This window comes from Eupeodes corollae, chromosome 3 (assembly GCF_945859685.1).
Source record: "Eupeodes corollae chromosome 3, idEupCoro1.1, whole genome shotgun sequence".
Taxonomy (NCBI): Eukaryota; Metazoa; Arthropoda; class Insecta; order Diptera; family Syrphidae; genus Eupeodes; species Eupeodes corollae.
Window position 1 is genome coordinate 12247643 of NC_079149.1, and position 26357 is coordinate 12273999.

The 26357-nt window shown below is 32.7% G+C and overlaps 3 protein-coding genes across 3 annotated transcripts; 2 read left to right on the forward strand and 1 right to left on the reverse strand.

Moving 5' to 3' along the window:
• Positions 1-504: 504 nt before the first annotated feature.
• Positions 505-1970, forward strand: LOC129949442 (endocuticle structural glycoprotein ABD-4-like). The gene is made up of 3 exons (XM_056060908.1): positions 505-640; positions 724-921; positions 1414-1970. The coding sequence occupies exons 1-3, from the start codon at positions 629-631 to the stop codon at positions 1618-1620; spliced, it is 417 nt and encodes a 138-aa protein (XP_055916883.1). The 5' UTR covers positions 505-628; the 3' UTR covers positions 1621-1970.
• Positions 1971-17833: 15863 nt separating this feature from the next.
• Positions 17834-18703, forward strand: LOC129949108 (larval cuticle protein LCP-30). Its single transcript, XM_056060355.1, has 3 exons — positions 17834-17848; positions 17909-18318; positions 18460-18703. The coding sequence occupies exons 1-3, from the start codon at positions 17834-17836 to the stop codon at positions 18701-18703; spliced, it is 669 nt and encodes a 222-aa protein (XP_055916330.1).
• A 3691-nt stretch (positions 18704-22394) lies between these two features.
• On the reverse strand, positions 22395-23617 carry LOC129949441 (larval cuticle protein LCP-30-like). Its single transcript, XM_056060907.1, has 3 exons — positions 23453-23617; positions 22784-23395; positions 22395-22712 (listed from the first exon to the last, which is right to left on the reverse strand). Exons 1-3 carry the CDS (start codon positions 23477-23479, stop codon positions 22629-22631), a joined length of 723 nt encoding a protein of 240 aa, XP_055916882.1. The 5' UTR covers positions 23480-23617; the 3' UTR covers positions 22395-22628.
• Positions 23618-26357: the final 2740 nt, after the last annotated feature.

Sequence of the window (26357 nt, forward strand, 5' to 3'; positions counted from 1 at the left end):
CGTGATGAAGAATTGCCCATCGTGTATCGTCAAATGTACCATCATCAATAATTGTTTGCACTTAACACACCCGATTTAACCAAAGCTCGAAATATCCAGCAACAACAAAGCTTTTCTCGGTGCAGACATTGTTGCAATTGCGAAGTGGTAGCAGCCACAATTCGACCAAGTACTGACCATCTTCTATAAGTCTGACATGTGGAACTTAAAAATAAGTACTCGTATACTTACGTTCCACAAAGGCAAAAGATTCTTCAACACTTTATCTTCGTACCACGCACACAAGAAATAAGCTCACCGAGAGACACAATTGCTACACACCCCTTCTCCCTCCTACTAAGTCTTCTTGAGCGGCTAAGACAGCGCCGCATACAGCATGTAGGGTCTGTGTTAATGGCTTTATGCTGATTCCATAGTGTTGTCTGATGATATTTCGTCGTTCGTCTGTCGTATGTATGTGGCATGAAGTATTAGAGTCGGGCTCTGGAAGCACATCTTGACTTTTTGGTATAAATAATCCCGAGTTCAACCACAAAGGGTACAGTCACAATTGTTTAGTGCTCAAGTGATCCTCTCCATCAAAAGGAACAAATTTAAACAAAAATTCTCTAAATACAAACAAATCAACATGAAGTTCTTTGTAAGTGTGGATTAAAAAAAATATACAAGGATTATCAAAAAGGATAACACAATCTAATTCATGTATCATCTGCCTCACCATAGATTTTCCTTCTCATCGCCATGTTTGCGCTTGTCAGTGCCGCTCCTCAGGGACCAAACGAACCCATCCCAATTATACGACAAGAGCAGGAAGTCAATTTCGACGGATCCTACAAGTACGCTTACGAGACCGGCAATGGAATAACAGCTGAGGAGACAGGGTTTTTGAAAAATGCTGGCAATCCAGATACCGAAGCACAAGTAAGTTCATCTTGATTCAACAATCTGATAAACGGATGGGACTATGCATTTGCATTGGAAGCAGCGCGACTGAACTGCACTCCACTTCACTACTCTACACTACATTGGATGACCTTTTTGGCTCTTGGTAGTGGGTGATTAGTATGAGCTAATTTTGGTGGCTCTATAATTGCATAACAAGCACAAATTCCATTACTCAAATCTTTATGTTGTTCCCATATACCGCATATATAAATAATTATATGCTAAAAACAAAAGAGCTGAGATGCAAACTTGAATTTGCAATTATACAATAGACGACGACGATGCGACGCGACTAGGTTTGTGGAGCGTCTCTTGATGATATTTAAGACCTGCTTCTACATAATATCGCTATTGTAAAATGTTAAAGTGTGGCAAATTAATCAAACTTGAGCGGTGCACTTGCAAATATAATATGATTAATATAAGTCACGTGTTTGATTAGATATTGTATTTCATTTATTTCTTTAGGTTGCTCAAGGTCAATACTCATACACAGCTCCAGATGGACAATTGATTCGTGTGGTTTACACCGCCGATGAGAATGGCTTCCAAGCTCAAGGAGATCATTTGCCAACACCGCCACCAATCCCACCAGCAATCCAGAGGGCTTTGGAATATTTGGCCACCGCACCACCTCAACCAGAACAAGGAAGCAACACTATTAGGAGGGGATAAATAACTAAATAAATTAATCTTTATTTTGTTGTAAATTAATTAACATTGTTCCCGCATCCGGACCTACAAACAAAAATTTATTAAATTTGTGATTTTCTTCATATTCATAAACACAAAAACATACACATATACGACCCCAAAACACAACACATGAACATACATACATATATCCACACTTTATTGTTGGCTAAATTGTTGAATTTTGTAAATATTATTATTTTTTTGTCAACTTTTTGTAAATGCCAGTGAAAGATAAAACATTCGCTAAACAAACGAATACTCATTAAATTAGTTCTTAAGTTGATTTGAAAGACGAAATAAATAAATTGAAATTTTATACAAAAATAAAACTTTTTTTACTGTATCGAAATCTTCAAATTTGATATGATTTTTAATTTCAGCAAATATCCGCAAAAATCACATTTCAATACCATTGAAAATAAGTGATAAATGAGTCCATGAATAAGAACAACTTCTATTAATTACTCACGAATCTTGAGCATACTTTTGATGATTTTTACAAAGAGTTGCATCAAAATATGTAGATTTCAAACCCTAAATACTTCGATGGCTAAAGCACTAAATTTAAACATAAACTAACAGTATATGACGATATAAATATTTTTTTGTTGACAGAAAATAAAAATAAACGAAACTAAACTAAGCTAATATTTTGGCAAGGTGTTAATTATTATTACTTCAAGTTGCAGAAGCCTGGTTGAAAACAACAAAAAATATCATTAAAAATATTACCAGCAACAGAAAACAACATTTTACGTTTTACGAGCATTAAATGTGGTTTTTTGTTCTTTAACGATATAATTAGTATTATTATATAATTTTAGGTGTAATAATACTTTTTAAATCTATGGCGATGTGTAAATGTGTAATTGAAGAATACTTGTATTTTAGGGGGAAATATTTTCCTTTGGTCTCTAAGCAATACTTTTAGAGCTTTAATTATAATTAATATTGTCTGGAAAAATAAAATAGTCAGATATGAAGATATTTCTATCTCTTTCGTTAATATTTGCTTTAATTAACAATATTGATAACTATTACAATTATCTTAACCATTTTGAGATTTCCATTTGTTCTCTTAAAGAAAATTCAAAAAAATTGGTGGAGGACCTTTCAAAATCATAAGAATATATATTTTTTAAATTTTGACCTGAAGTTTCAAACAAAATTGTAGTCAAATTTTGAAATAATTAACTTACATTTTTAAATTTAAGGCAGTAAAGTTTTTTTTAGAGAATATTCAATATTTTTTGAGTAGAAACATAATTATTCAAAATTCTTATAGCACTTAATTCTTAAAAATGTCTCAAATGTAAAAAAGCTTGTAGAGATTAAGGATCGAGATCTAAAACTTGGACATATCTTTTTATAAATAGATTTAGCACTACAAAAACGAGAAAGAGCATAACAACAACATTAAGAAAAATTTAGAAACTACAGAAAAAGTCCAAGTCTTAACCCAAATTTTTGCCGAAAAATAAGCTTTTGCAAGCATAACTCTGGAAACAACTTCTCGGAGCAGACAAAATGAATACAAATTTTTTTCAGCATTTGTATTCCGTTACAACTCTAAATGTTCGTTTTCCAATAGAAAAAATATATATATACAAATTAATCAATTGCTCAGAAGAAATTACTTCCCGCATCCTCTAACTTTGTTCCTCAAAAAAAGATATGATTAGAAACGGTTACTTATTTTTAGACTTCTAAAAGCCCTATTTCTCTATACTTTTCCTACTTGTCTCAAAACAATTAAATTGTCATGCTTTTTTGCACAAGGCAGAAGTAGACGCGTCGGTGTCCAACGTTTTTCCCAAAGAAAGAAACTTAACTAACATGATATTAAATATACTTCACAATTTGTATGAGAAAAATATAACAATACCGTATTTTTCAGCGGTACGGTTATTTCCTTACCTAGGTTCAGGAATGGTCAGTTGAGCATTAGCCTTGACGAAGCGAGACTTGTCGAGCTTCCCTTAACCGGAATAATGGGTGGCAGAATAAAACAGGGCTATATTCTCTTGGTAGTCTGGCAGGAAATCAAAAAATAATCGGTACTTTACCTCACATGACAAGCTGTATTCGTGGCGCCCTTAGAAAAAGGAAGCCACAGAATAGTCGGTAGGGTGAGAAGCTCCCCGTCTCTAGCAACAAACTAGACAGTAAACGGTTGGTGTAAGCCTGTCCGCTATTTACTAGGAAGAAGTGGATACAAAATAAAAAGGAGGCAAGAATAGGATACTTCGGGAGATAAAATGTACGAGACGGTCCTGTGCTCAAGGTTCAACAGTTCTGGAGAATTCTTCTCCTTTTCATCTACGATATGTTTTTACTTAAAAACGGTAAAGGTAGAAGACGGAATTGTCATCAAAATGCTACATCAAATGTCTAATCAAAAGACACTAGGAATGGAGAGAAGGAAAATGACGAAAGCCTGGGTTGGGTTCGATATACCGGTTTTTATATTATCGCTTCTTAAAATCCCGATTTTAAAATTCGTTTTTTTATAATCCTGCTTTTTATAATCCCGATTTTTTACAATCCCTCTTTTTGTAATCCCTTTTCTTATAATCCCGTTGTTTGTAATTCGGTTTTTACTAACCCGATTTGGCAATAAAAACTATTTGATAAATTTTAAAACATTTTGTGATTTTTTAAAAATTGAACAAATATTTCTTATTGCAAAATCAAAATTATTAAAAAATTTAAACAAATTAAAAGAGAGATATTTTTCTAGAGTAATTTAATGGTAACCTTTAACAAATATAAAATAACAATAAATAAAAATATAAAATTAATTAGTATCCTTTTGAACAAAACAAAAAACAAACTCAAATCAATTAACAAAGGCAACGATAGTGATTAAATCGAAAACGAGAATTAGATTAGCTTTAGGCTATTGTTTATGCAAGAGTTAATATTGTAAACTAAAATTAATGTTTCTGTACATTAAAACAAGGCAAATTACAATGTTATTATATTCAAATAAACTTAACATTTAAACTTTTGATTCCCATTGTTATTTAGTGTAATGCATGTATTTTGTAGAAACAAAGACGGGATTGTCGAAATCTGATGGGATTTTAAAAATCTGGATTGCAATTGATCGGGATTTTGAATAAGCAGGATTTTAAAAGACGGAATTTAAAAAATTTGTATTTTAGAAGACGTAATTTGAAAACATTTTTTACGGGATTTTGAAAAGCGGGATTTCGATACGCTCTCCGAAAACCCAAGTGCTTTGCAAGCATGTGTTCTCTGCATCGGTTTTTATGATATAGTTTGTATCATCGTGGTATAGGTACGCATATACTCATCATTTGGAAGAATATGCGGCGGTGTTGGTCAGATATTGGGTATTCTATAATCCGGGTCGGTTCGGTTTATGTTTGAAATTAAGGTTCGGTGCTACAAAAAGAAGGTGTAATGCTTCGTTTTAACATAACTCTAGAGTTGATAGCATAGTTTAGTTTGAAAGACAATTTAAAGATTTTTTTTCATTTTCGTAGTTTCAATATTATCTATTCTTCCAAAATTACTCTATCTACTTTGTACAATTAAATAAAATGTACACCTTTAACCAGTCCTGAACTTGCTCCCGTATCAAAATAGAACGTATATTTTAAATGTTGACATTTTTTGTCACTAAATATTATTAAGACAAGCTTTCTGTATTTAGTCTCAGTTTTTCTTGCCTTTTTAAAAATTAACAAAATCGTTCATAATATTAAACTGAAACTTTGTTTTTCATGGTGGTTTTTCCTTTAATATTAAACATATTTATACGGAAATTATAACACATATTACAAACAACACTGCCACTGTGACGAAACATTCAAAAATAATTTAACGAAAATCGGAGTGGCATAAACCATTGATCTTTAATTATCATTGCTATATTTTGTATGGGATGAGTTTTTGTTTTTGGTATGAGTTGTCCATGAGGTATGAGGTAAGAAAGGCTGCATTTACAATGTCCAGTATAACATTCCACTTGGTTTATTACCTTGCTTAGCCCATCTAAAGATAGTTTATAAAGTAAGAAAATACTCGTCCACGAAAATACAAAATATCGGGAAACTAACTCATCGAAAAAATGGTTTGTGTGTTGGATCAGTTCGTTCAAATACACAAACCATTGCTATCTTTTAATACAATATTTTCCCAGTATTTCAAAGTTTTATCATACCGTCGGCTCCGCGTAACTGGAAGACTAAAATTTACAGCATACTTGTTTCAGTTAAGCGGAGTTCTAATTTAAACGAACTTCTGAACTGAAAATAGTTTCACTTAAGTGGAGTTAAAATAAAAGGTAGATGCCCTTAGGACTTCAGCCACTATGTCTTTGTTATTTAAGTCTGCAAAGCAAGGAATTTTGTTATCCACATCTAGGAGGGAGTCAATCTCTTGCCTCATATCACTTGTAAATAAATTCGCATATTTAGCTACTTATAGGAAAAGATATCACCATTTTCAAAAACTGTGTTAGCAATAAGACCAGCTTATTTGAAGCAATGTTGCGTCATATACATAATACTCTCTTATTCATTTTGAATTTTTGCAGAAAATAATTAAATAATATAAAAATGTAGAAGACAAAGCTGTTGTCGCAATATACATCGCCTGTACTGGGATTTGAAGGATCAAATTATTCCCTTGACTTGGTAGTTGAACTAACTTTCAGTTAAGCGGAGTGCAGTAAAGCCAAGTTGACTGTTATTGAAAGTTAAGTTTGTCAACCAATTATACAATTATTTTGAACAAAATACATTTCGCATAGTCAATATACAATTTTCATTGTTAAGACTCATTATTTATTAAAAATGGTCCAGTTTAAGACCTTAAAAAGGGAGACTCACTAAAAAAAATATGTATGATGATTTTTGTCTTAGAAACAAAAATTACTTTCCTAAAGTAAGATTTTATTATTCTAAAGAAAACCTTTCGAAAATGTTTTAATTTTAATGAAGAAACAAAATGTTTATTTTTTAAATGTTTGTTTATCATTCCCAAACAAAACCCTTAGAAATTAGTCACAAAAGAGTTTGAAATAATTGTGATGAATTTCTTTTTTAAACCGTCACAAACTCATCACCTACAATTACCTAACCTACATACAAAGTTTGTTTATTGTCCACGTTACATAATGCATCTTGTTACCTCAAAAGAGATTAAATCTAATACATAGATAAATAATTAAATTGTCTTTAAACGCAATTGATGAGTAAAAGTTTTACCATGCGACTTACCTATGACATAAATGATCATAAGACATCCCAAACAAATAATTATTCATAAAAGTATTTCTCTAGACGAACAAGCCTTAAAGTCTTTCAAATCTAATCCGACAGCTACAAATGCATTATTTTACTTCATAAAAGAGTTAAAAAAAAGTGATTGACACTTTTGGTAACTAATAAGCACTTGTTTGTTAAAGGGTCATAAAATCAAAACAACATTCAAATACTCGTCAACTTCAATAGGTTCACATATACCAAATTCGTTTCGTCAATCAAATTAAATGTCGGGTCTTCAAAATTCGATTCATGGTCATTTGAAAATACAAAAAAATACCTCTACGATGTCATTGCCAATATTTGTCTCGGATGCATCACGCAGTAATGAGTCAATTCACATTTGCATCTAGATTGGTTTTGGCTATATAGCTCGGGCACATAAGAACCTTGAAACAGCTTTGTGGATCGTATATGCACAATAAAAGGCCGGATCTTGGAGACTAACTATTTGAGAAAAATTCCCATTTACATAATAGGTTCTATTTCGATCTTTAACTAATGACTCTGACGACTAGAACGACAACGAAGACAACGGCACAATGATGATGGGTGCAGCCCCCACTTACCCATCAGGTTCCATTAGATGCATCATTTAAATTGAGCTAAGAACCAAACTTCATGCTGCTGAGACCTCAGAGAGTATCATAGTATCATGTAAGGAAGACTCGAATCGCACTCTTGGCTGACATTTAGATTCGAATTCTATAATTTTATTTAACGGGTTCCAATTATTGAGACGTGCAACAAAACCAAGCATCTTCAACTAATGTATACTTATTCACAATTTCTTACACCTTTTAGATTGAATGTATAGAAAATGTTGCAAGAAGATGCCGGCCAGAGCCAGCGTAATGTATACAAAGTTGATGAGGAAGAGCTATTCAAAAATTTCGGTCAGTTTTATAGATGGGATGTATCCATGCAAATGGGCGGGTGTTGTTCAGTCAGTGATTTGGTGTTTATGCTGATGACCGCCCGCCGCCGGCCGCCGCTGGACTGGCTGAACTGACCGAGACCACTTGTGTGTGTTGAAATGGGTTTTCAATTCAAAAGGTTAACTACTGATTATGATGATAATTTTCTTATTCGCCTAACTGCGACTGTTTTATTATTTTGTAATTGATGTTTTGAGTTTTAAAATTTGAAAATTGTGTAGGTTTTTGAAATGGGACATACTAATTTTGCTTATTTCTCACACGAGAAATAGACAGTTGATATTTTATGAAATTCCTTCTTTGATGGGATGATCAGAATATGGACGAAATGGATAAATGTAAACAGAGAAAATTGAAAAAAAAAAATGATATATTTTTAAAAAGTTACTGATTTTTTTTTTAATTAATTTTTTGCTTTCGGACAACTATTACAAAAAATTAAATCAGAAATGAATAAAGTATTTAGTTACTAATGCGAGCGCAAACTGATTTGTTAGGAATTGATGAGCATAATTGATTTAATAAATATACGGCAGTTCTGTTAGAAAGCTGTGTCTTTAAATTTAGTGCAAAAAGCCTCAAATTGGAATATAAAAAGGAAAAAAAGAAACAAATATTCATTAAAACCTTTTCAAACTTTCTTTGCTGGACTTTCAAAATCAAAATTTACGAATATACAAATTTAAAAGCAAAATTCTTACCGCCAATTTCTTCATAGAGTTCCGACAATAAAGTTCATTCGATTTGAAAATTGTTGGATTTCTTTTTACAGAAATAAGTAATTTTTAATTTTATTGTTGTGTATTCTATTTTCAGTTTTGATCTACAATTCGTTATTTTCTCTTGTCTATTTATGGTTCAAATATCGATTTAGTATTTGGCGTCGAAAATTTGTTTTAAGATTTTTAAAATATCATAGACGATGAAAAAAGGAGGAAAATGATGTGGTTCTTCATTGCTCTAAACTGATAATACTTTAAAAATTTTTAATAATTGCATTATTGAACACAAATAAAAGAAAAAACGTAATCAATCGCAAGAACATGCAATTAAAGAAAAAGTTCTTCAAAACCTTCTTCTTTCTATAGGATTACGTATAAGGCTTAGTACCTGGCCAAACTCGACAGGGTACTAGCACAAATGCAGACAAATTTTATGGAGGAAATTTGACGTCACAATATTTAATACGTATTTTTATCGATGTAGTTTGCGTTATTAGTTTTTGAAATATTTTTTGGCCACCCATATTTTGATGTTATCATCTGTTAAATAAATTTATTTTATTTTATTCCGAATATGCTGAAATCTATCAAACCCTAAAAGAACTCATGGTTTGGTTTGAGCTGTAAAGGGGTTACTAGGTTCAGAGATTTAAGTTTCCGTTGTTATAAAGCCAACCCGACTGAGGAAACCCGGAATAAGTTCAAACAATCTAGAAAGACCTGTAATGGTTATATTCGACGAACCAAATTTTTGCATGATCAGGAACGAAGGCAAAAAATAATGTCCCAAAGCTAGTAAAAATGTCTGGTCATTTGTAAAAAAAAACTTACGAAACACTATAGGTCTACTGGTGGTCTCATGGTTTATCTCCCCGAACAGTGGAACTAATCTTTACATCGTTTTGGAGAAAGTAAGATTATTGCATTTGATATATTTAAAGCATTTTATAGAGTTTGTGCATCAAACTCTCTTATCGAAAATGCGTTCTTTTGTTATTACCTTTCTGAAAGTCTGAAATTCATAAAATAAATTCTGGTGCCCCCAGGGCTCCGTTTTGTCTCCGACTCTCTTCCCTATATTTATAAATAATCTTTTGTCTGCCACTTCCAAACAGCAGCGTATGATAAGCTCATTTAATTCTGATATTGCCAGCATTGTTAAATGGGGAATCAAAAACCGTGTAGAATTTAATACTTCGAAAACTCAATGCTTTCTCGTGTCGTTAAAGCGTAAAGACACTCCTGATGCCGCTGTCTATAAGTGGCACTTGCATCCAGGAAACTAATCAGCTGTCAGTACTCAGTATGTGTATCACAGATTACCTTTTATGGAATGATCACATGTGTTTAATATTTCTCCAACGGTGCAAGAAATTTTTCACGCCTTCTGATCTGGCTTTAATTTACAAAGCCTTCATCCGTCCAAAGCTTGAATATAATTCGCATATCTGGGCAGGTGTTCCTAAAACAAGCTTTAATCTCTTGGATAGAATTCAAAAAAGGGCTTTAAAAATGATAGGCGACAGAATTATAATCAAAACATTTACATCGCTAGAACACCGCTGCAATGTTTCATGCATTTCGTTTTCTTATAGATATTTTTACAAACAATTTTCTGTCGAATTAGCCAGTTGCATTCCACCCCTTAAACAATTCAGCCGTAATATCTTTGTGCTCAATTTCGGACGTACTGTCAAGTATAGAGACTTTTTTTTAACCGCAATTCCAGAATGTGGAATGCTTAACCCAGCTTTGTTTTTCCCTCTCATTTTGATCTACAGAACTTTAAGACCAATGTTCACCGGTATTTCCTCTTAAATACTTCCATATTTTCCTAACGCTCGCACTTTGTTTAAATATAAAGGGTACTCATAACCCCTTGAGTGCCTGTAAATTATTAACTATTATTCAACTTTTTGCATTTTTTCCATTAAATTGGTGATCTTTTTCATTTCTGGAAATTTTTTCATCCTTTCCAAAAAGGTACATGTGTTTAATGAATGTTACAAGTAGTGATTTCCTTAGATGTTTTGTCTTTTGAAATCAGACGTTTTACGTCATCTTTACTGACTTTGCAAAGGCCTTTGATAGAGTCAGCCACACTTTTCTACTGAACAAGAATTGGTTTTAATTTAAATATTTTACAATTGTTGAAATCTTATCTTATAGGACGCATTCAATTTGTTTCAATTGGCAATGATCTCTCTATTTCTGTACATGTGTCATCAGGAGTCCCTCAAGTTAGTAACCTGGGACCCTTACTTTTCCTTATTTTTATTAATGACATGCCTGATGATTTCCTCCGCTTGCAAAATGACCTTAACATGCTTATTGAATAGTGCAAGAAAACTCAATTATCTTTGAACGTTTCAAAATGTCCATGTTTTTAATTCTATCGTTCTTACTATCCTATTCTCTTCGAATATAAAATTGGCAGTAGTGTTCTTCAAAGAGTCAATGAAAAGAAAGATCTTGTGCTGTTTTTGACATCAAAATCAATTTTATCGAACATAATCAATATAATTATTCCAAAGCTAACTCCATGCTTGGTTTTATTAAAATAAATTCAACAGACTTTTCAGACCCTTATACTATTAAATCTATTTTTTGCGCATACGTAAGATTTATTTTAGAATGTTGTTGTGTTATTTGGAACCCATACTATAAAATTCATTCATTAAGACTTGAAAGAGTCGAAAAGAATTTCACTAGGTTTGTTGTATGGAAACTTGGATGAAATATTAAAATTCCTTCATATGCTACGAGATCCAAAGTTATCGGTTTACAGTGTAAGAGGCTTCATCTATTACGATATGAAATATCACTGTACTTAATAATTACTTTGCTCAGAATAATCAAATTAAAGCTTATTTATTTTTCACTGTTTCCATGTAATCAAAATAATATTTTTCATTAGTAATAAAGAAGTTTTGTTCAAGTTAATACGTTTTGTTTCTTATTTTGATCAAGAAGAGCCCTATAATAAATCAGAAGTGGGATAAAGTTCCTCATTTAATTGAATAGTGGTTGCATTTCTTACGATAAATTAAAGAAAATTTACTAAAAAAAAAATTGTTTGTCCTAAAATTTGATCCTAAAATTTTTCCAAACATGGATTCAAATGCAATGGCTCGTGTTTTGAGTTTTTTGGAAAACGCTCCTGCGCAAATCCTTAAAGAGAAGCTTGTCCAGATGAATTTAAGCACACATGGTACCAAGACTTCACTTAAGACCCGTTTAAATGAAGCCATTGATTCGCTTGAACCTGAGCAGATTGAAAATCTGTTCCCTGTTGTTGACCAGGAAAGTGAGGCAAGTTGTGATGACGCACATGAGGACGAGGATGGCGCTGTGTCACAACGTCTTGAAAAACTACGTGAATTAGTCAAGAAAAAGGAAGAAATCGCTGCGTTGGAAAAACGTTTGGTTGAACTCAGCACTAACAGCCCTATTCGTGAGTTCCAACACGTTAGTGCACATTCGTCACGTGATATCGAGGAGTCCTTACCATTATTTAGTGGCGACGATAATTACCCTATTAGTAAGTGGATTGAAAACGTCGAGGATGCTATGGTCACTTGCCGTCTGAGCGATTCAGAGGCGTTTATTTATTTCAAAAGACTTCTTAAAGGTACGGCCAAGTTATTTTTGCGGTCAAGAACGTTTCGATCATGGAAAGATCTGAGAGCCGCTCTGATGTCCGAGTTTCACTACCATACAACCGCAACAGACGTCCATAACACATTGCGAAATCGAAAAAAACGTAGAGATGAAAATTACCAGCAATACGTTTTATCCATGCAGGAGATAGCTTCTTCCGCAGAGATTGATGAACAGGATGTGATTGCCTATATAATCAAGGGGATTCCTGATTCAATATTTAATAAGCAAATCATGCTTACTGCAAATACCATCGCTGATCTCAAGAACATTCTGCGCAAGTATGAAAAAATGAAATCCGAGTTGCAACCTACGAGTTCTGGTTACAACAGATCTGTACAATCTTCGAGAAGTGTGCCACGTGTTGATGCTAAGGTCAGGTGCTTTAACTGTGACGAAGAGGGTCACATATCAAGAAACTGTCCCAAAGCTTGCCGAGAAAAAGGTTCGTGTTTCCGATGCGGACAAAAGGGACATATTATCACCAATTGTCCACAAAAGTCTTCAATTCTCGTCGTCAAGAGAGGAAAATGTACAATGAAATCTCCAGTTTCAACATTGATGACCGATTTTCATGGAGTGCTGGAGTATGAAATTAAATCTGCGAATCGGGAAGCTGAAAGTTTTGGAGTTTGGATGAACATCATGACCGTTATAGATACTGGCAGTCCTATAAGTTTCATTCAACAACGGTACGTACCACCAATTTTGATGACGTCACTTGAACCATCACCTTGCAATTTCGCTGGAATTAACAGTTCCCAATTGGTAATTTTAGGTAATTTATTATGTAGTGTTAAATTTTATGATAACTATGTTAATTTTTGTCTATATGTTGTGAGTAACAAAACTATGAAGGACCCAATCATATTAGGTCGAGATTTCTTACATAAAACAAATGTTAAGTTAGCGATCGGTGATTTAGATACTAAAATAGTTGAAAACGAAAGAGCTGATGTTAAAGAACAAGAACAATTTGAAAATGTTAAAAATTTAGAATGTGTAAAGGACTTGAATATAAGTTTTAAGTCTGATGATAAAAATTATGTTGAAAAAATGGAATATCCTGATTGTGACGAAATTATTTCAAAAATTGATTTATGCAATGCCCGCGACGAAATTGTTAAGCTCCAAGATTTCGATTACGTCCTCGAGCACCGAGATAGTAAGAGAATGGGTCATGTTGATGCCTTAAGTCGTTGTCATAACATTTTGGTTGTTGAACCTGAAACGTTTGAGCATGCGCTTGCTGCATCGCAGCAAAAAGATACAACTATGAAAAGATTAGTCGAGTTGCTTGAAAAAAGGGAGAGTTCTAGCTACGAACTTATAAATGGGTTAGTCTATCGAAAAATTAACAAAGAAATATTGTTTTATGTTCCAGCTTCGATGGAAAGGAATGTCATACAGACTCACCATGAAAATTTGTGTCACCTCGGGGTTGAGAAATGTTTTAATTTTTTAAAGAAAACATACTGGTTTCCTCAAATGAAAAACAAAATAAAGCAATATATAAGTAGTTGCTTAAAATGTCTGCATTTCGCTTCACATTCTGGAAAAACAGAAGCAGTGTTGCACAATATTCCTAAAGGAGACAAGCCATTTGATACAGTTCACATCGACCATTACGGTCCATTACCTCCCTCAACTTCAAATAACAAAAAACATATACTTGTCGTAGTCGACGGATTTACAAAATATACGAAGCTTTACGCTGTTAAAACTACGACGACTAAAGAAGTTATTCAATGCCTTGAATCTTATTTTGCATACTATAGTAAGCCAACACGCATCATTTCAGATAGGGGTAGTTGCTTCACCTCAGGCGATTTTTTTAGATTTCTGTAAAAAGTATAACATTCAACATATTAAGGTGGCCACTAGCTCACCTCAGTCCAACGGCCAGGTTGAACGAATAAACAGGTGCCTTACCCCTATGCTGTCGAAAGAAAGGGAAATGGATGCAGATAGTTGGATGTTACATCTCAAAAAAGTTGAGTTTGCTCTCAATAACACACAAAACAAGAGCACAGGTGCTTGCCCTAGTGTACTCCTTTTTGGTGTTTGTCAAAAGGGCGAAGTTATGGACAACTTAAAAGAATATCTAGAAGAAAATATATTACAGAAAGAAACTAGAAATTTAGATGAGCTCCGAAAATTTGCAAACGAAAAAACTGTCAAAATCCAAAACAAAAACAAAATTAATTTTGATAAAAATCATAAGCCACCTTTGAAATACAAAATCGGTGATTATGTCCTAATTAAAAACGTTGTAAATACTCCAGGAATAAACAAAAAATTGATAGCTAAATATAAAGGTCCCTATGAGGTTAAAAAAGTCTTGCCTAATGACCGTTATATTATAGAAGATATAGAAAATATCCAAATATCTCGCGTGCCGTATAAAGGGGTATGTTGCCCTGAGAACATGAAGCCTTATGTTCAAACATAATCTCTAATTTTGCATCAATCAATTTAATCGGATTTTTTTTTATTTCATCAATTTTATGTAAAGTTTTTTTTTTTAATGTTAAAACTTTGTCATAATGTTTTTTTATTTTTTTTTTTTTTCAAATTGAACAGTAAAAACAAAACTGATATTTCATAACTTTAAATGTATTTATGTATGATGTACTGAATTTTGTTTAAGTCTTTAGATGTAAGAGAATTAAAAAAAAAATAGTAATTTAAAAGGCAAATGTTATGTTGATGTAAATATTGTTGCATTTAATTGTAAATCGAGGACGATTTATAGTCAGGATGGCCGAACTGTAAGAGGCTTCATCTATTACGATATGAAATATCACTGTACTTAATAATTACTTTGCTCAGAATAATCAAATTAAAGCTTATTTATTTTTCACTGTTTCCATGTAATCAAAATAATATTTTTCATTAGTAATAAAGAAGTTTTGTTCAAGTTAATACGTTTTGTTTCTTATTTTGATCAAGAAGAGCCCTATAACAGTCACTTGAAAATCGACGTAAAATCTTCTCTGTTTTATTTATTCGTGATATTCTGTCACATCATATCATCTGCCCATACCTTCTATCTTTGATTGAGTTAAATATACCTTCTCGTCAACTAAGAGATTATGATTTTTTCCGCGTAAAGTTACCATAGAGTTTATTACGCAGTAAATGAACCTATAACCTACTGTTTTAGGGAAACCAATTTTGTATCTAATATAATAGGCTTTGACTGCCATTTTAATAGAGTCACCTTAAAAAATAAACTTGTGTTAAATTTCCTAAATATTAATTAAAATTTATTTATTTTCTGCTTCGTTTAAATATTAATTTAATTTTAAGAAGTCTGTAAGATGATTAATGTAATCCATGAGTGGTAAATAAACTAAACTAATCTTCCACCGAAATTGTATTTGATAATAGACAATGATTAGATTAGATGTAAGCTTATCCATTTAAGAAAAACTATTTTTGTTTGTACTAGCTTTATTTTGTGCCTTTTAAATTTTATTTCAATATCTCCTCAATAGTTGAATACATGAATAAATGATTAAAACAAACATTTGAGCAAATTGTATGCATACTCTTTTTGTAACCATTGGACCTATAGAAACGGAGATAACCTCGTGATTTTTGGCGGTCCATAACGCGATATTTTTAGAACACCAGAAAGAAGATGTGAACCAATTTCCAGCTTTTTATCTCTCATTCTAAGCAGCCCTGTAGAGAGGGGGGAAAGAGAGGAAACCCCCCGGGCTCGGGATTTTCTAGGGTCACGTACAATTGAAAGCAATGAGGAAAGTGTTTTTTTATTTAATATATTCTATATTCAACATCAACATACATACCTATTCCCACTTATTTTTTTAGGGCCCGAAATTTAATATCATTCATGCTTTCGCAATTGGCCCCTGTTTGCATGTGATCTACAAATCTATCATCCACAAGCGTACTGATCTGGGCCCCTGATTATTATTGTCGTACATTTCTGTTAATATTTCATGAAAAATTGGGCATTTCTGAAATAATGGAAAAAGTCATAATAAATTGTTTCGCTTTTCTTATTTAATTTAAAGTAAATTCCATAATATTTATTTTATTTTGAAAATGTTTAAAGTTAAAATAAGGCAACTTAAAACAAAACACAAACATTTAATTCTGTTTCTGTTATTATGAAGTACCTTTACTTCTATTTTTGTTTCTGCTGGTTTTGGGGGACCGGAGAATCCCATGCAAACGTTTTTCAATTGTGGTTTCCGTGATATTTGACTATTGACTTTGAAATTCGAAATTCGAAATATCTACAACTTCAATCTCTAATTTGAACATTATTCGAAACGGATGGGATCAAATTTTATCTGAATGCAAAGCAGTTGCTCTTGTATTGGGGGATGTTCCAGAATTGTTCCCGTCGAACAGAAAAGGACAATTAAAGAGACATTTTGGAGAAAATCGAGGAGCCGGAGAGCAAATTAAAACAGACGAAGAAAAACATTACAAAAGAAATACCTTTTAGTTCATAGTTGATTCAATTATGTCTCGAATTTCTCATCGGGTCGATACGATGAAAAATTTCACTACTACGTTTTGAGTTGAAAGAAGAAATAGTTCATCGGAAAAACATTTATGAAGCCAATTTTGAAGCAGAACTTCAATGAGTTTGCTTATTGCTATTTATTCCTAGAATTTGGAGATGATTTTCCAAAACATTTTTGTTGTTCTCCGTGTGTTTTCCTCCATACCTGTAACCGAAGCTAGTGCCGAACGTTCGTTTAGCGTTCTTGCCAGAACAAAGAATTTTCATTTTTTCAAGTTTTTCTAATCTTATTTTCTAATTTTAGTTTAAAAATGAATTCTTACCCCAGAACCGTATACCCGGAAACGCATGTCTCCTATATTGAACCCTGTCTTCAAAAAAAAAAAACATTTATAAACAAACAAATAAACAAAAACAGTGTTTTTCTTATTTACATTCAAGAAAAACCCGAAATAATTACCTATTAAGACTCTATTTCAATACAAAATTTATGGATTAGCTTTATGGGTCATCAGTTCATCATCATTCTGCCTTAAATGTAACTGACAAAATCAAGGTGTGTTTTCCTATCACTTTCAATTTAAATCCAGTCTGATGTTTTGATTAGCAGAAATCTTGTTGAATTATTTTCAATTAGCTTACTTACTCAGTATTCACTCCCGCACATCATCTTTTAAATGCAATAATAATCATAATCAATATAATCTAAAGTCGCTTTGACATTACCGTTTGAAGCGCATTAAGACTTAAGAATTACGATAATTACCTTCTTACGATGCTCTGATCAAGCTGCATCTCTCAAATAGGGTATTCCATTGATTGCTGACTGTGGTTTGATGCAATTGAACTAAATCATATTTTTGTCACCCTGTGGGCAAGTGTCAAGCTGTCAATTTGATACGAAATAAGATGCTTGCTTACGCATTTATATTGTCAATCCATAAACTATACGTTCTAATGAGTCCGCTTACTTGTTTCGAGGGGCTTTTATTGCGCTATATAAAAAGAACTGGTAAATGGGATGTCCAAAGCATTACTGAAAATTGCAGCAAGTACAACGGATATAATATGAAAGTATTTTTGGTAAGTTTCATTTAAAATATTGTGTCCTATCTTAAATTTTTCAAAAACCGTTTTCATCAGATAATTTCGCTTGGATTAATTTGCGTTTGGAGCGCAAGTGGACAGAACGATGGCAGATATCGTGCCCCAACTACAAGGAGACCTCTAGTATCCTTGAGCAGTGGTCGTTACGATCCGAAAAACGACGGCAGGTACCGTCCCAGTGGCGATGGAAAGTACAGCGGAGGCAATGACGGAAAGTACATTCACATTGATAATCCAGGAGGAGCCTATACTGGCGGTGGCGGTCAATACGTTCCAGAGAAACCAAAACCTTCACCAACACCATCGACAACTAGGAGGCCACCTGTTGATCTCACCCCTAAGGCAATCAAACCATCAGTTCAAGGCAAGGGAACTGGCGAAGGCGGTGGTGGATGGAAAATAATTCGAGACATTAATTCCTTGGAAACGGATGGATACAATTATCTGTGAGTTATTGTCTTAGCTAGATTTACGATATCACCCAAGATTCAAACCAATCTAAATTTGAATGGATATCAATTTCTTCACATACTTTTAGGAAATTGTTGTTAATTTTTCAAACTTCACCTTTTCACTTTGATTTTCAGTTACGAAACCGAAAATGGTATTTTGGCTGAAGAAAATGGAAAAATCCAACCATTGGATCGTGGAGACGAGGCACTTCGATCGACTGGATTCTATGAATACACTGGAGACGATGGTCTCTTGTATCGTGTTGATTATGTTGCCGATAATAATGGCTTCGTTCCTCAAGGCGAACACATTCCAACGCCACCTCCCTATATCGCCAAGTTATTGGCTTATTTGGAAGCAAACGCACCAAGGAGTTAAACAAAAATGTGTGATGTCTTGTCTAATTGAATTTACTTCGCAAAAAATGAATCTCAAACACATTTGTGTACAATATTTTAATGTTTGAGTCTATAAAGATGCGTCCACCTTTAAGTAATAATAATATAATATTCAAAATAAAAGTACTTTTATGATGGCTTAAACGAGGTGGTATTTTGTGTCTACCCGATATTTTACTATCTCATGTGTGAAATCAAACGTGATTTGATTAATTTATCATAAATGTGAATTGAATTAGAAGTATTTATATTTTTTTTTGGATTGATAACATCTTTCAATTAAGGCATTAACATGACATTAATGGGTAAAGAGTGGTTGTGGTTCTGATAGTAATTCATAGAGTGTAACAAATAGATTGGAAGAGGTCGTTGCCATTTCTATCGGGTTAATGGCTTCTTTTTGGTATATGGGAAATTTGCAACGTTTGCTAAATTTGCAAAAAATTAATAAGAAACTTATGAGGCTCGATCGTAAGTTTTGAGAGATAAAAATATTATAAACATGAGCATTTCTTTGTTCTGTCAACTCAGAAAAAAAACGTGCTGAAATTTAAAAAGTCGTTGACAAGCTAAAAGTAATTTCACTAAACTCTAAGAATACACAGACAAATTTAACACGGTCATGAAGAAGCATAAGGCCCATCAGGGTCAGACAGTCTAACTTTTTACTTCGGCTCTTATTTTCATATTGAGTGAGACATAAAGCCAGAATTGGATCTAGTCTTCAAATGAGCAATACAAAAAAAGTATGATTAAAGACTAAATTCAATTTAAATTAAGTCTAATCATGAAATGTAAAAGGTTAATAATGGTTGAAATCTTTCTAGGAATAATTTGTTATATTTATAACACTGTTAGAAAAGGGTTTCTTGTTGCATTTTTCCGATGGGGTTTGGTGAACTAAAAACCAATTCGAAAATCGCTCAATTCCATCAGGTTTTTGGGGTATTACTTTTTAAATTTTGAAGAAAGCACATTTGTTTAGGCTTTCAAAATGTAAAAAGTGTTTTTGTTTTTTTTTAAATTAGTAAAAATAAGGCTATCATAACAAACTTGAAATATGAAATATATTGACAAAATTTATTATTTTTATTTCAAACAGATGTTGACCTTGACTGCGCCTCAAATGGTCCATCCGATAAGTCCAATTTTGGCATACTCTTTCCAACATTTCAGCCGGTATCTCACGAATAAATGCTTAAATGATGTGTTCCAATGCGTCAATTGAAGTGGGTTTGTCTGTATAGACATAAGTTTTATCATAGCCCCAAAAAAAATAGTCTAAGGGCGTTAAATCCCACGATCTAGGCAGCCAATTGACTGGTCCCGAACGTGAAATAAAATGTTCACCGAATTCGCCTCTCAATAAGTCCATTGTTGCGCATGCTGTGTGGCATGTGGGACCATCTTGTTGAAACCATATGTCATGCCAGTCAAGCTCTTGCATTTTGGAAAAAAAAAGTTTCATATCATATTACAATAGCGCTCACCATTCACAGATACGTTACTCGTTATTATTACGATTCACATCATCTTTAAAGTAGTACGGTCCAATGATGCCACCAGCCCATAAACCGCATCACATTGTGACTATTTCTGGATGCATTGGTAGCTCTTGCAATGCTTCTGGCTGACATTCACTCCATAATTGAAAATTCTGCTTATTTACTTATTGAGCCAAAAATGAGCTTCGTCACTGAATAAAATTAAATGGAAGAAAAATAATTTGCAAGCGTTGTTCGTTTATTAAACGATGGTTAAATCATAGACCAAACTCAAGATTTTTGACAGTGAAACTAAACACGAAACGTGCGTCAGCTGTTTAAACCAGTGTTTCCAAAAAGATAATTACTAAAAAATCACCCTTTATACGGCAAGATTTGAATCCAGGACAACTCAAGCTCCTAAACAAAATTTGTATTCTTTATTGGACAGGTACATAAATATATATAAATTTGGCAGACTAATTTCTATGTGTTTTGTTTTGTTGTTTGAATCTTTTTTAGATTGTAGTATCGTCAGTAGAACCGTTTCATGATGGTTAGTGCATAGCACTATCATGCCAGAAGTCTTGGGTTAAAGCTCTCCCTGTCTCTTATTATATAGGAATTGACAAACCCTCCAAGAGTAATTCTTATCATGAAAAGTGATTTTTCAAATTATAACCATTTGAATTCGGCTTAAAACTTTAGGTTCTCACCATCCCTGATAACATTACTTGCACACAGAAATAGTTATAAGTTGTATGTCAATAGGCACTAGTTCTTAACGGACTGTTGCGCGACCATATTTATTTATTTTAGGACTGCCAATTAAAATTTAAGACCTGAGGGATTAATTTTAAACGTTACAAAATATATTTAAGTTACATGTAGTCCCAGTAAACGAGATAACTGAAAGCTCACTGATTTCAAATGTGGTTTTATTTGAGGAGGTAACCAAAATGTTTTTTTTTTTAACTTCCGACTTTGAAGAAGGCACTTGAAATCAGTCTTACTCGAAAGCCCTTGAAGGAAGAGCAATTGAATTTCTGCGCTTCCGGAGTAAGGGCAATTTATTTTGTATTTAAGTTTGCAGCTGTCATTTGAAGTGTCACAATATTAGTTTGATGTTTGCCAATTACGAAAGTAGTTCGCTTAGTAATCTAACAAGCCATTAAACTTTAAGCCATTTTACGTGATATTAATTGAAGTCATACTACGCTAGCAACTGGTAAGATTGTCAAGAAATGTGAAAAGAGTAGAAAAGTTGTCGGAAACACATTACTAGTCAGTCAAAAGTGTTTTAGATTATCCAAATTTAACGATTCATTAGAGTTGGCAGAAATTTAAAGTGTTTCCCACTTCCTTTTTGGCTGCCTATAACCTCGCTTCATTTTATGAGCAGTTTCCTAGTAGCAATTTGACACCTTTTGATCTTTATCTGTAAGGCTTAGCAAAAGAACGTGTTTAATGATCTTTAAATTTTGTATGTATTAAGAATTAGCACTACTCAAGTTAAGGCTAAGATACCGCTTTAAAAGTTATTAAAAATTCTTCAAAAGAATTGTGTGCTGCCCACTTTCCATGATTGCCAAGAAATAAAATAAAATAAACTGTTCATCAAAAAAGTGCGTTTTTTTTACTTTCGAAACCGAAAATTAACATATAGCTATAACAAACTTAACTGTGCATTGAATCAAAGTATTTTGGGATCATTCTAGGTGCGGCCAGCCAAAGATATATTATTTATAACTTTGATATGGGAATTTCTGAACTCATATAATTTTAAAATTTTGATTTTTCTTAAGGATTTTTTATAAGTTTATATTTATCTCAGGGAATCTGTGAAACAATTATTTTTGTATCTACACCATTTAATGCAAGTTTTTCAGTGAGTATTTGTTTTGAATCGAAATAAAATAGTAAGTAATAGAGACTCAAGCTTTTTTTCAAACATAGTATCATATAATTTTCTTCTACACGAAAGTATAAGTTATTAATTAGTAATTTGAAATTAGTGTAAAGTCCAAATTTTTATTTTTAAAAAATTACTTGGTTACTTGAAAATTTGCAAAATTTATTTCAAGTTTTTCCAGGTTTCAAATTAAAAGATTTAGTTAAATCGAATTTTAAAATCACCCACTTTCTGAATTTAAGAACAACGAACAATTTCAATGTACAAACAAATTATTTTTCTGTTAATAAATTGCTCTACCGTCGAAAAATTACAAAATGTAGAAAATTGTGAATATCACCTTTTTTATGGATGGTCTAGAAAAACAAGTTTTGATTTCTCACTTTCTTTAATCTAGTAGTTTGTATTTTTTTTAGTTAAGTTTAAATACAGCCAACTGCAAGCACAATAACATATTTTGTTTGAAAAAATTTAATATTTTTCGTATTCTAGACTTGTTAACAGTAACATCAATTTTCCTTTGTCCGTATTTTTGTAGTGTTTTTCAAAAGATAATCTAAAACGTTCCTTATTGAAGGGTGAATATGTTTGCCCTGCAAGAAAACAAAAAACAGTAAACTATTAGTATCACAAAATACACAACGCCACAACTCATCAATTATACCTTTGGAAAGAAACCATGTTCATTAGCCACATAATCCACTTCATAAACAGTTCCATCATCACCTTCATACTGGTAAAATCCATCAACTCGAATTGCTGAAGTGTTTTCATTTAATTGAGCTAGTTTTCCAATTTCCTGAGCCAATATTCTATTTTCTGTCTCATAGAAAAAACTATAACGTTTTTTACCATCTCTGCTCCATTGAAATTGTATTATCCTCCAACCATCTTTGCTATAGGGATATTTTGTAGCATAAGTATGTTCGCCAGGATGCCAATCCTGTGGAATATAATTAGGAATCGATGGGGATGGATTGTAATCGGATGAAGCGTAGGGAGCTTTCTCGTCATCATATTTATTGTGATCTTCCCGGTATCCGAAGTCTCCGTTTTGCTGATAATCTTTGAAGTGATAGCCTTCATCGTCGTGTAAATACCTTTCACCTCGATCACCATATCCACCATCATATGGCACAGGAATGTGTTGATATTTTCCTCGATTGTCTGGCATATATTTTCCGGAAACTCCGAAAATCTGTGGATTGTAGCGACCCGGTCTAACTGAAACTTGTGGTTTTTCTTGGGCATAAACTATTGAGAAAAATAGAATAATCTGACCAGCAATAGTTTTAATAATTTAGAAATTTAAATTATAAACACACAAACTCACAACACTTATCGAACTACCGCTTGACATTTTTGGCGAAATTCGCGATCAGCAACAAGTTGCAGCAACAGCAAAAGAATTATCGAACTGTTCAAATAAAATTATAAGATGTTGCAAAAGCGTCTACTGCGACCACGAAAACACTAAACACCTTCCAAGTTGACTATCAAATGAAACTATTCTCGAGATGCACTTGCAGTTTTAAATTGAGACGTTTGCATTTTAAGATGCAAGTAAGACTTGAATATTTAAGAAATAAAAATAATGATATTGTCTTGAACAAGCAAATGAGGCTGTCACCGTTGTCGCTGTAGCCATATACCTCTACCCGCACCTCATCGTTATTGTGTCATATGTCAACTTATTGTAACTAAAATAATTAAGTTGAAAATTAATTGGTATAGAAAAGTCTTTCGAACAGGTTTGGCCATACAATAATACAGCTTGTTACGGAAATTCCTTTTTCTATGTCAATATAAAATTCGAGGTGTAAAAATAAGGAAATGCCTTTTTAGAAATACAAATAATAATCTTCGAGAAGTCATTTTCAATAATCCAAAAACAAAAGTAATTTATTTAATTAAATATTTAAATATTTAACTATAAACGGTGACAGGCATCATGGGAAACTAAGCATTGAGGTTCTATCTAACTTATTATTTGTTAAATGTACGATCAAAAATAAATGTCTTGAAAATATCTTCTGCGTAAATATTTTTGATTTTAGTTTTGTCTTAAACGAGACTGTCTTACGTTCCTTGGATTAATATAAATATGAATCTCTTCTAGCATAAATGGTTAGAAAATGTGTAAAGTTTTAAGCGATCTTCATAAGGTAGTAAAAATAGATTATCAATTACAAGGAAGACCGCAGAGTGCAAATCGGAGGGGCAAGTTTAAGCATTATGGGCAGAATTAGAAAAAGTGCTTTGAAATTGATAGGTGATAGTACTATAACTGAAACAATTTCTTCACTCGAACACAGGATCTACGGATATTTTTATAAACAGTGTTCTGTTGAACTAGCCAGCTGGGCCCCCCCCCGCCCCCTCAAATAATTCAGCCTTAATACTCGTACTTCTAGGAATGCACATCAGTTGCGCTCAATTTGGAACGTACTTTCAAGTATAGAGATTCTTTTTTAACCGCACATCGTGAATGGGGAATGCTTTACCCAACTCTGCTTTTTAAAACTTTAACTCCTTGTACAGATTCAATTATCTGAGATTGAGAGTTCTGTTCATAGACCAGAGAGGTCTAATAACGGGATTGCATAGTGATTTAGTGACAGGGGTTCGAAAATTCTTTAGACCAACGTTTGATTAAGCCAAGGGATGAGAACAACGTTCTATTAAGCCAAGGGATAAGCTTAAGTTGGCTTTGTTAATAATATTATCGAAATGAGCTCGAAAATTAAACTGAGTATCGCAATAGAACAGAAGTAAGTTCGATGGGGAAGATGTGATTGCTTATGGTTTGATGTTATAAATTGGCATTAAGCTACATTTTGTTTTACGAAATGTTTGTCTCACCAAGTCTTAAACGAGTCGGGATCATTTTGGAGTAAGACAAAATGAGATGGAGCAAAAGATGAAAATCATGTCTCCAACCTTAATAGAAAGAGATGAATTATCAATGACATAAATAACATTGTTGATAGTAAGGACAAATAACAAAGGACCAAGGTGGCTCCGTTGAGGTACTCCTGAGTTTGCATAAATGGGATGGGAGAATAAAAACCTGAAAACAACTCTATATCAGCGGTAAGTAAGTTAAGATTTGAGCCATGAAATAAAAAAGAGGTTTGAAAACAAGGGCTATAAGTATAAGATAAATTATTTGGTGACTGATTTTATCAAAGGCGTTACTAAAGTCTGTGGTCATAACTCCCACTTTATTAACTTTCTTTAATAAGTTTGGACTTCTGGACACATATTAAGTAAGATTGGTTTTAGTGAAACACGCTTTAGAGGAGCGTGTTTGTTGGAAAGAGAAAATAATTTAAATTACACTAAATATCGAAAATATTTACAAAAAGTAATATTTTCAAAATGTGTTTAAATATTTTTTTAAATTGTAATAACTTCTAGAATTGGTATAAAATAAATTGAAAATCGTTGAACGCAAAATTTCTTAAAAATGTATATCTTTGATAGTTCTCTAGGAAATTAAAAAGATTTTATTTATTTTATTTGTTTGGCATTGTAATTGAGTGAAATATAAAAATACGTCCAGAGTGACCCGTCACTAAAAAAAGTAACTGGAAATATATGCTTCGCTAATTTCACTCTAAAACAGCAAAGTACTCGTATGTATTAATGAAATGTTGTCATTATTATTACATAACAACACACACACAATTCTGAAACTTTTCAGACAGCAAATAAAGTTTAAAGTCTCTTTTTTTTTAATATTTTGTATTAAAAGATTGAATTGAAAAAGGAGAGAACAGAAGCCGTTAAACGTTTTATGGTTACCTAAGCAAATGTTTGATGGGATAAGAAGTGTTTGTGGTCAAGACATTGTTCCACTTCATACAGTATACAAAATTAATATTACTCTTAAGTCATTTGCATCGCCATAAAAGTATAAAATTAAAATAATAATATTTTATTACAAAAAGATTTTGATATGCAAGTAATATTATTGATAAATTTCCATTGGTGTCAGCTAAAATGTTTTAAATGTTATATCTTGTAGTAAGCCATTTTTCTTTATTTTTGCTTTGGTTAAAAAAGAAGATTTAAATACTTTTTTGGAAAATGTGCGTATCACTTATATCCCGCAGATGAGTGGGCAGTGAGTTCCAGAAGCGACATGCAGCGATGGAAAATTATCTTTCTATGCTTTATTTCATAGTGATTTGTATAACTCACTGAGCTCGTTAACACGGAAACGTTTCCATCGT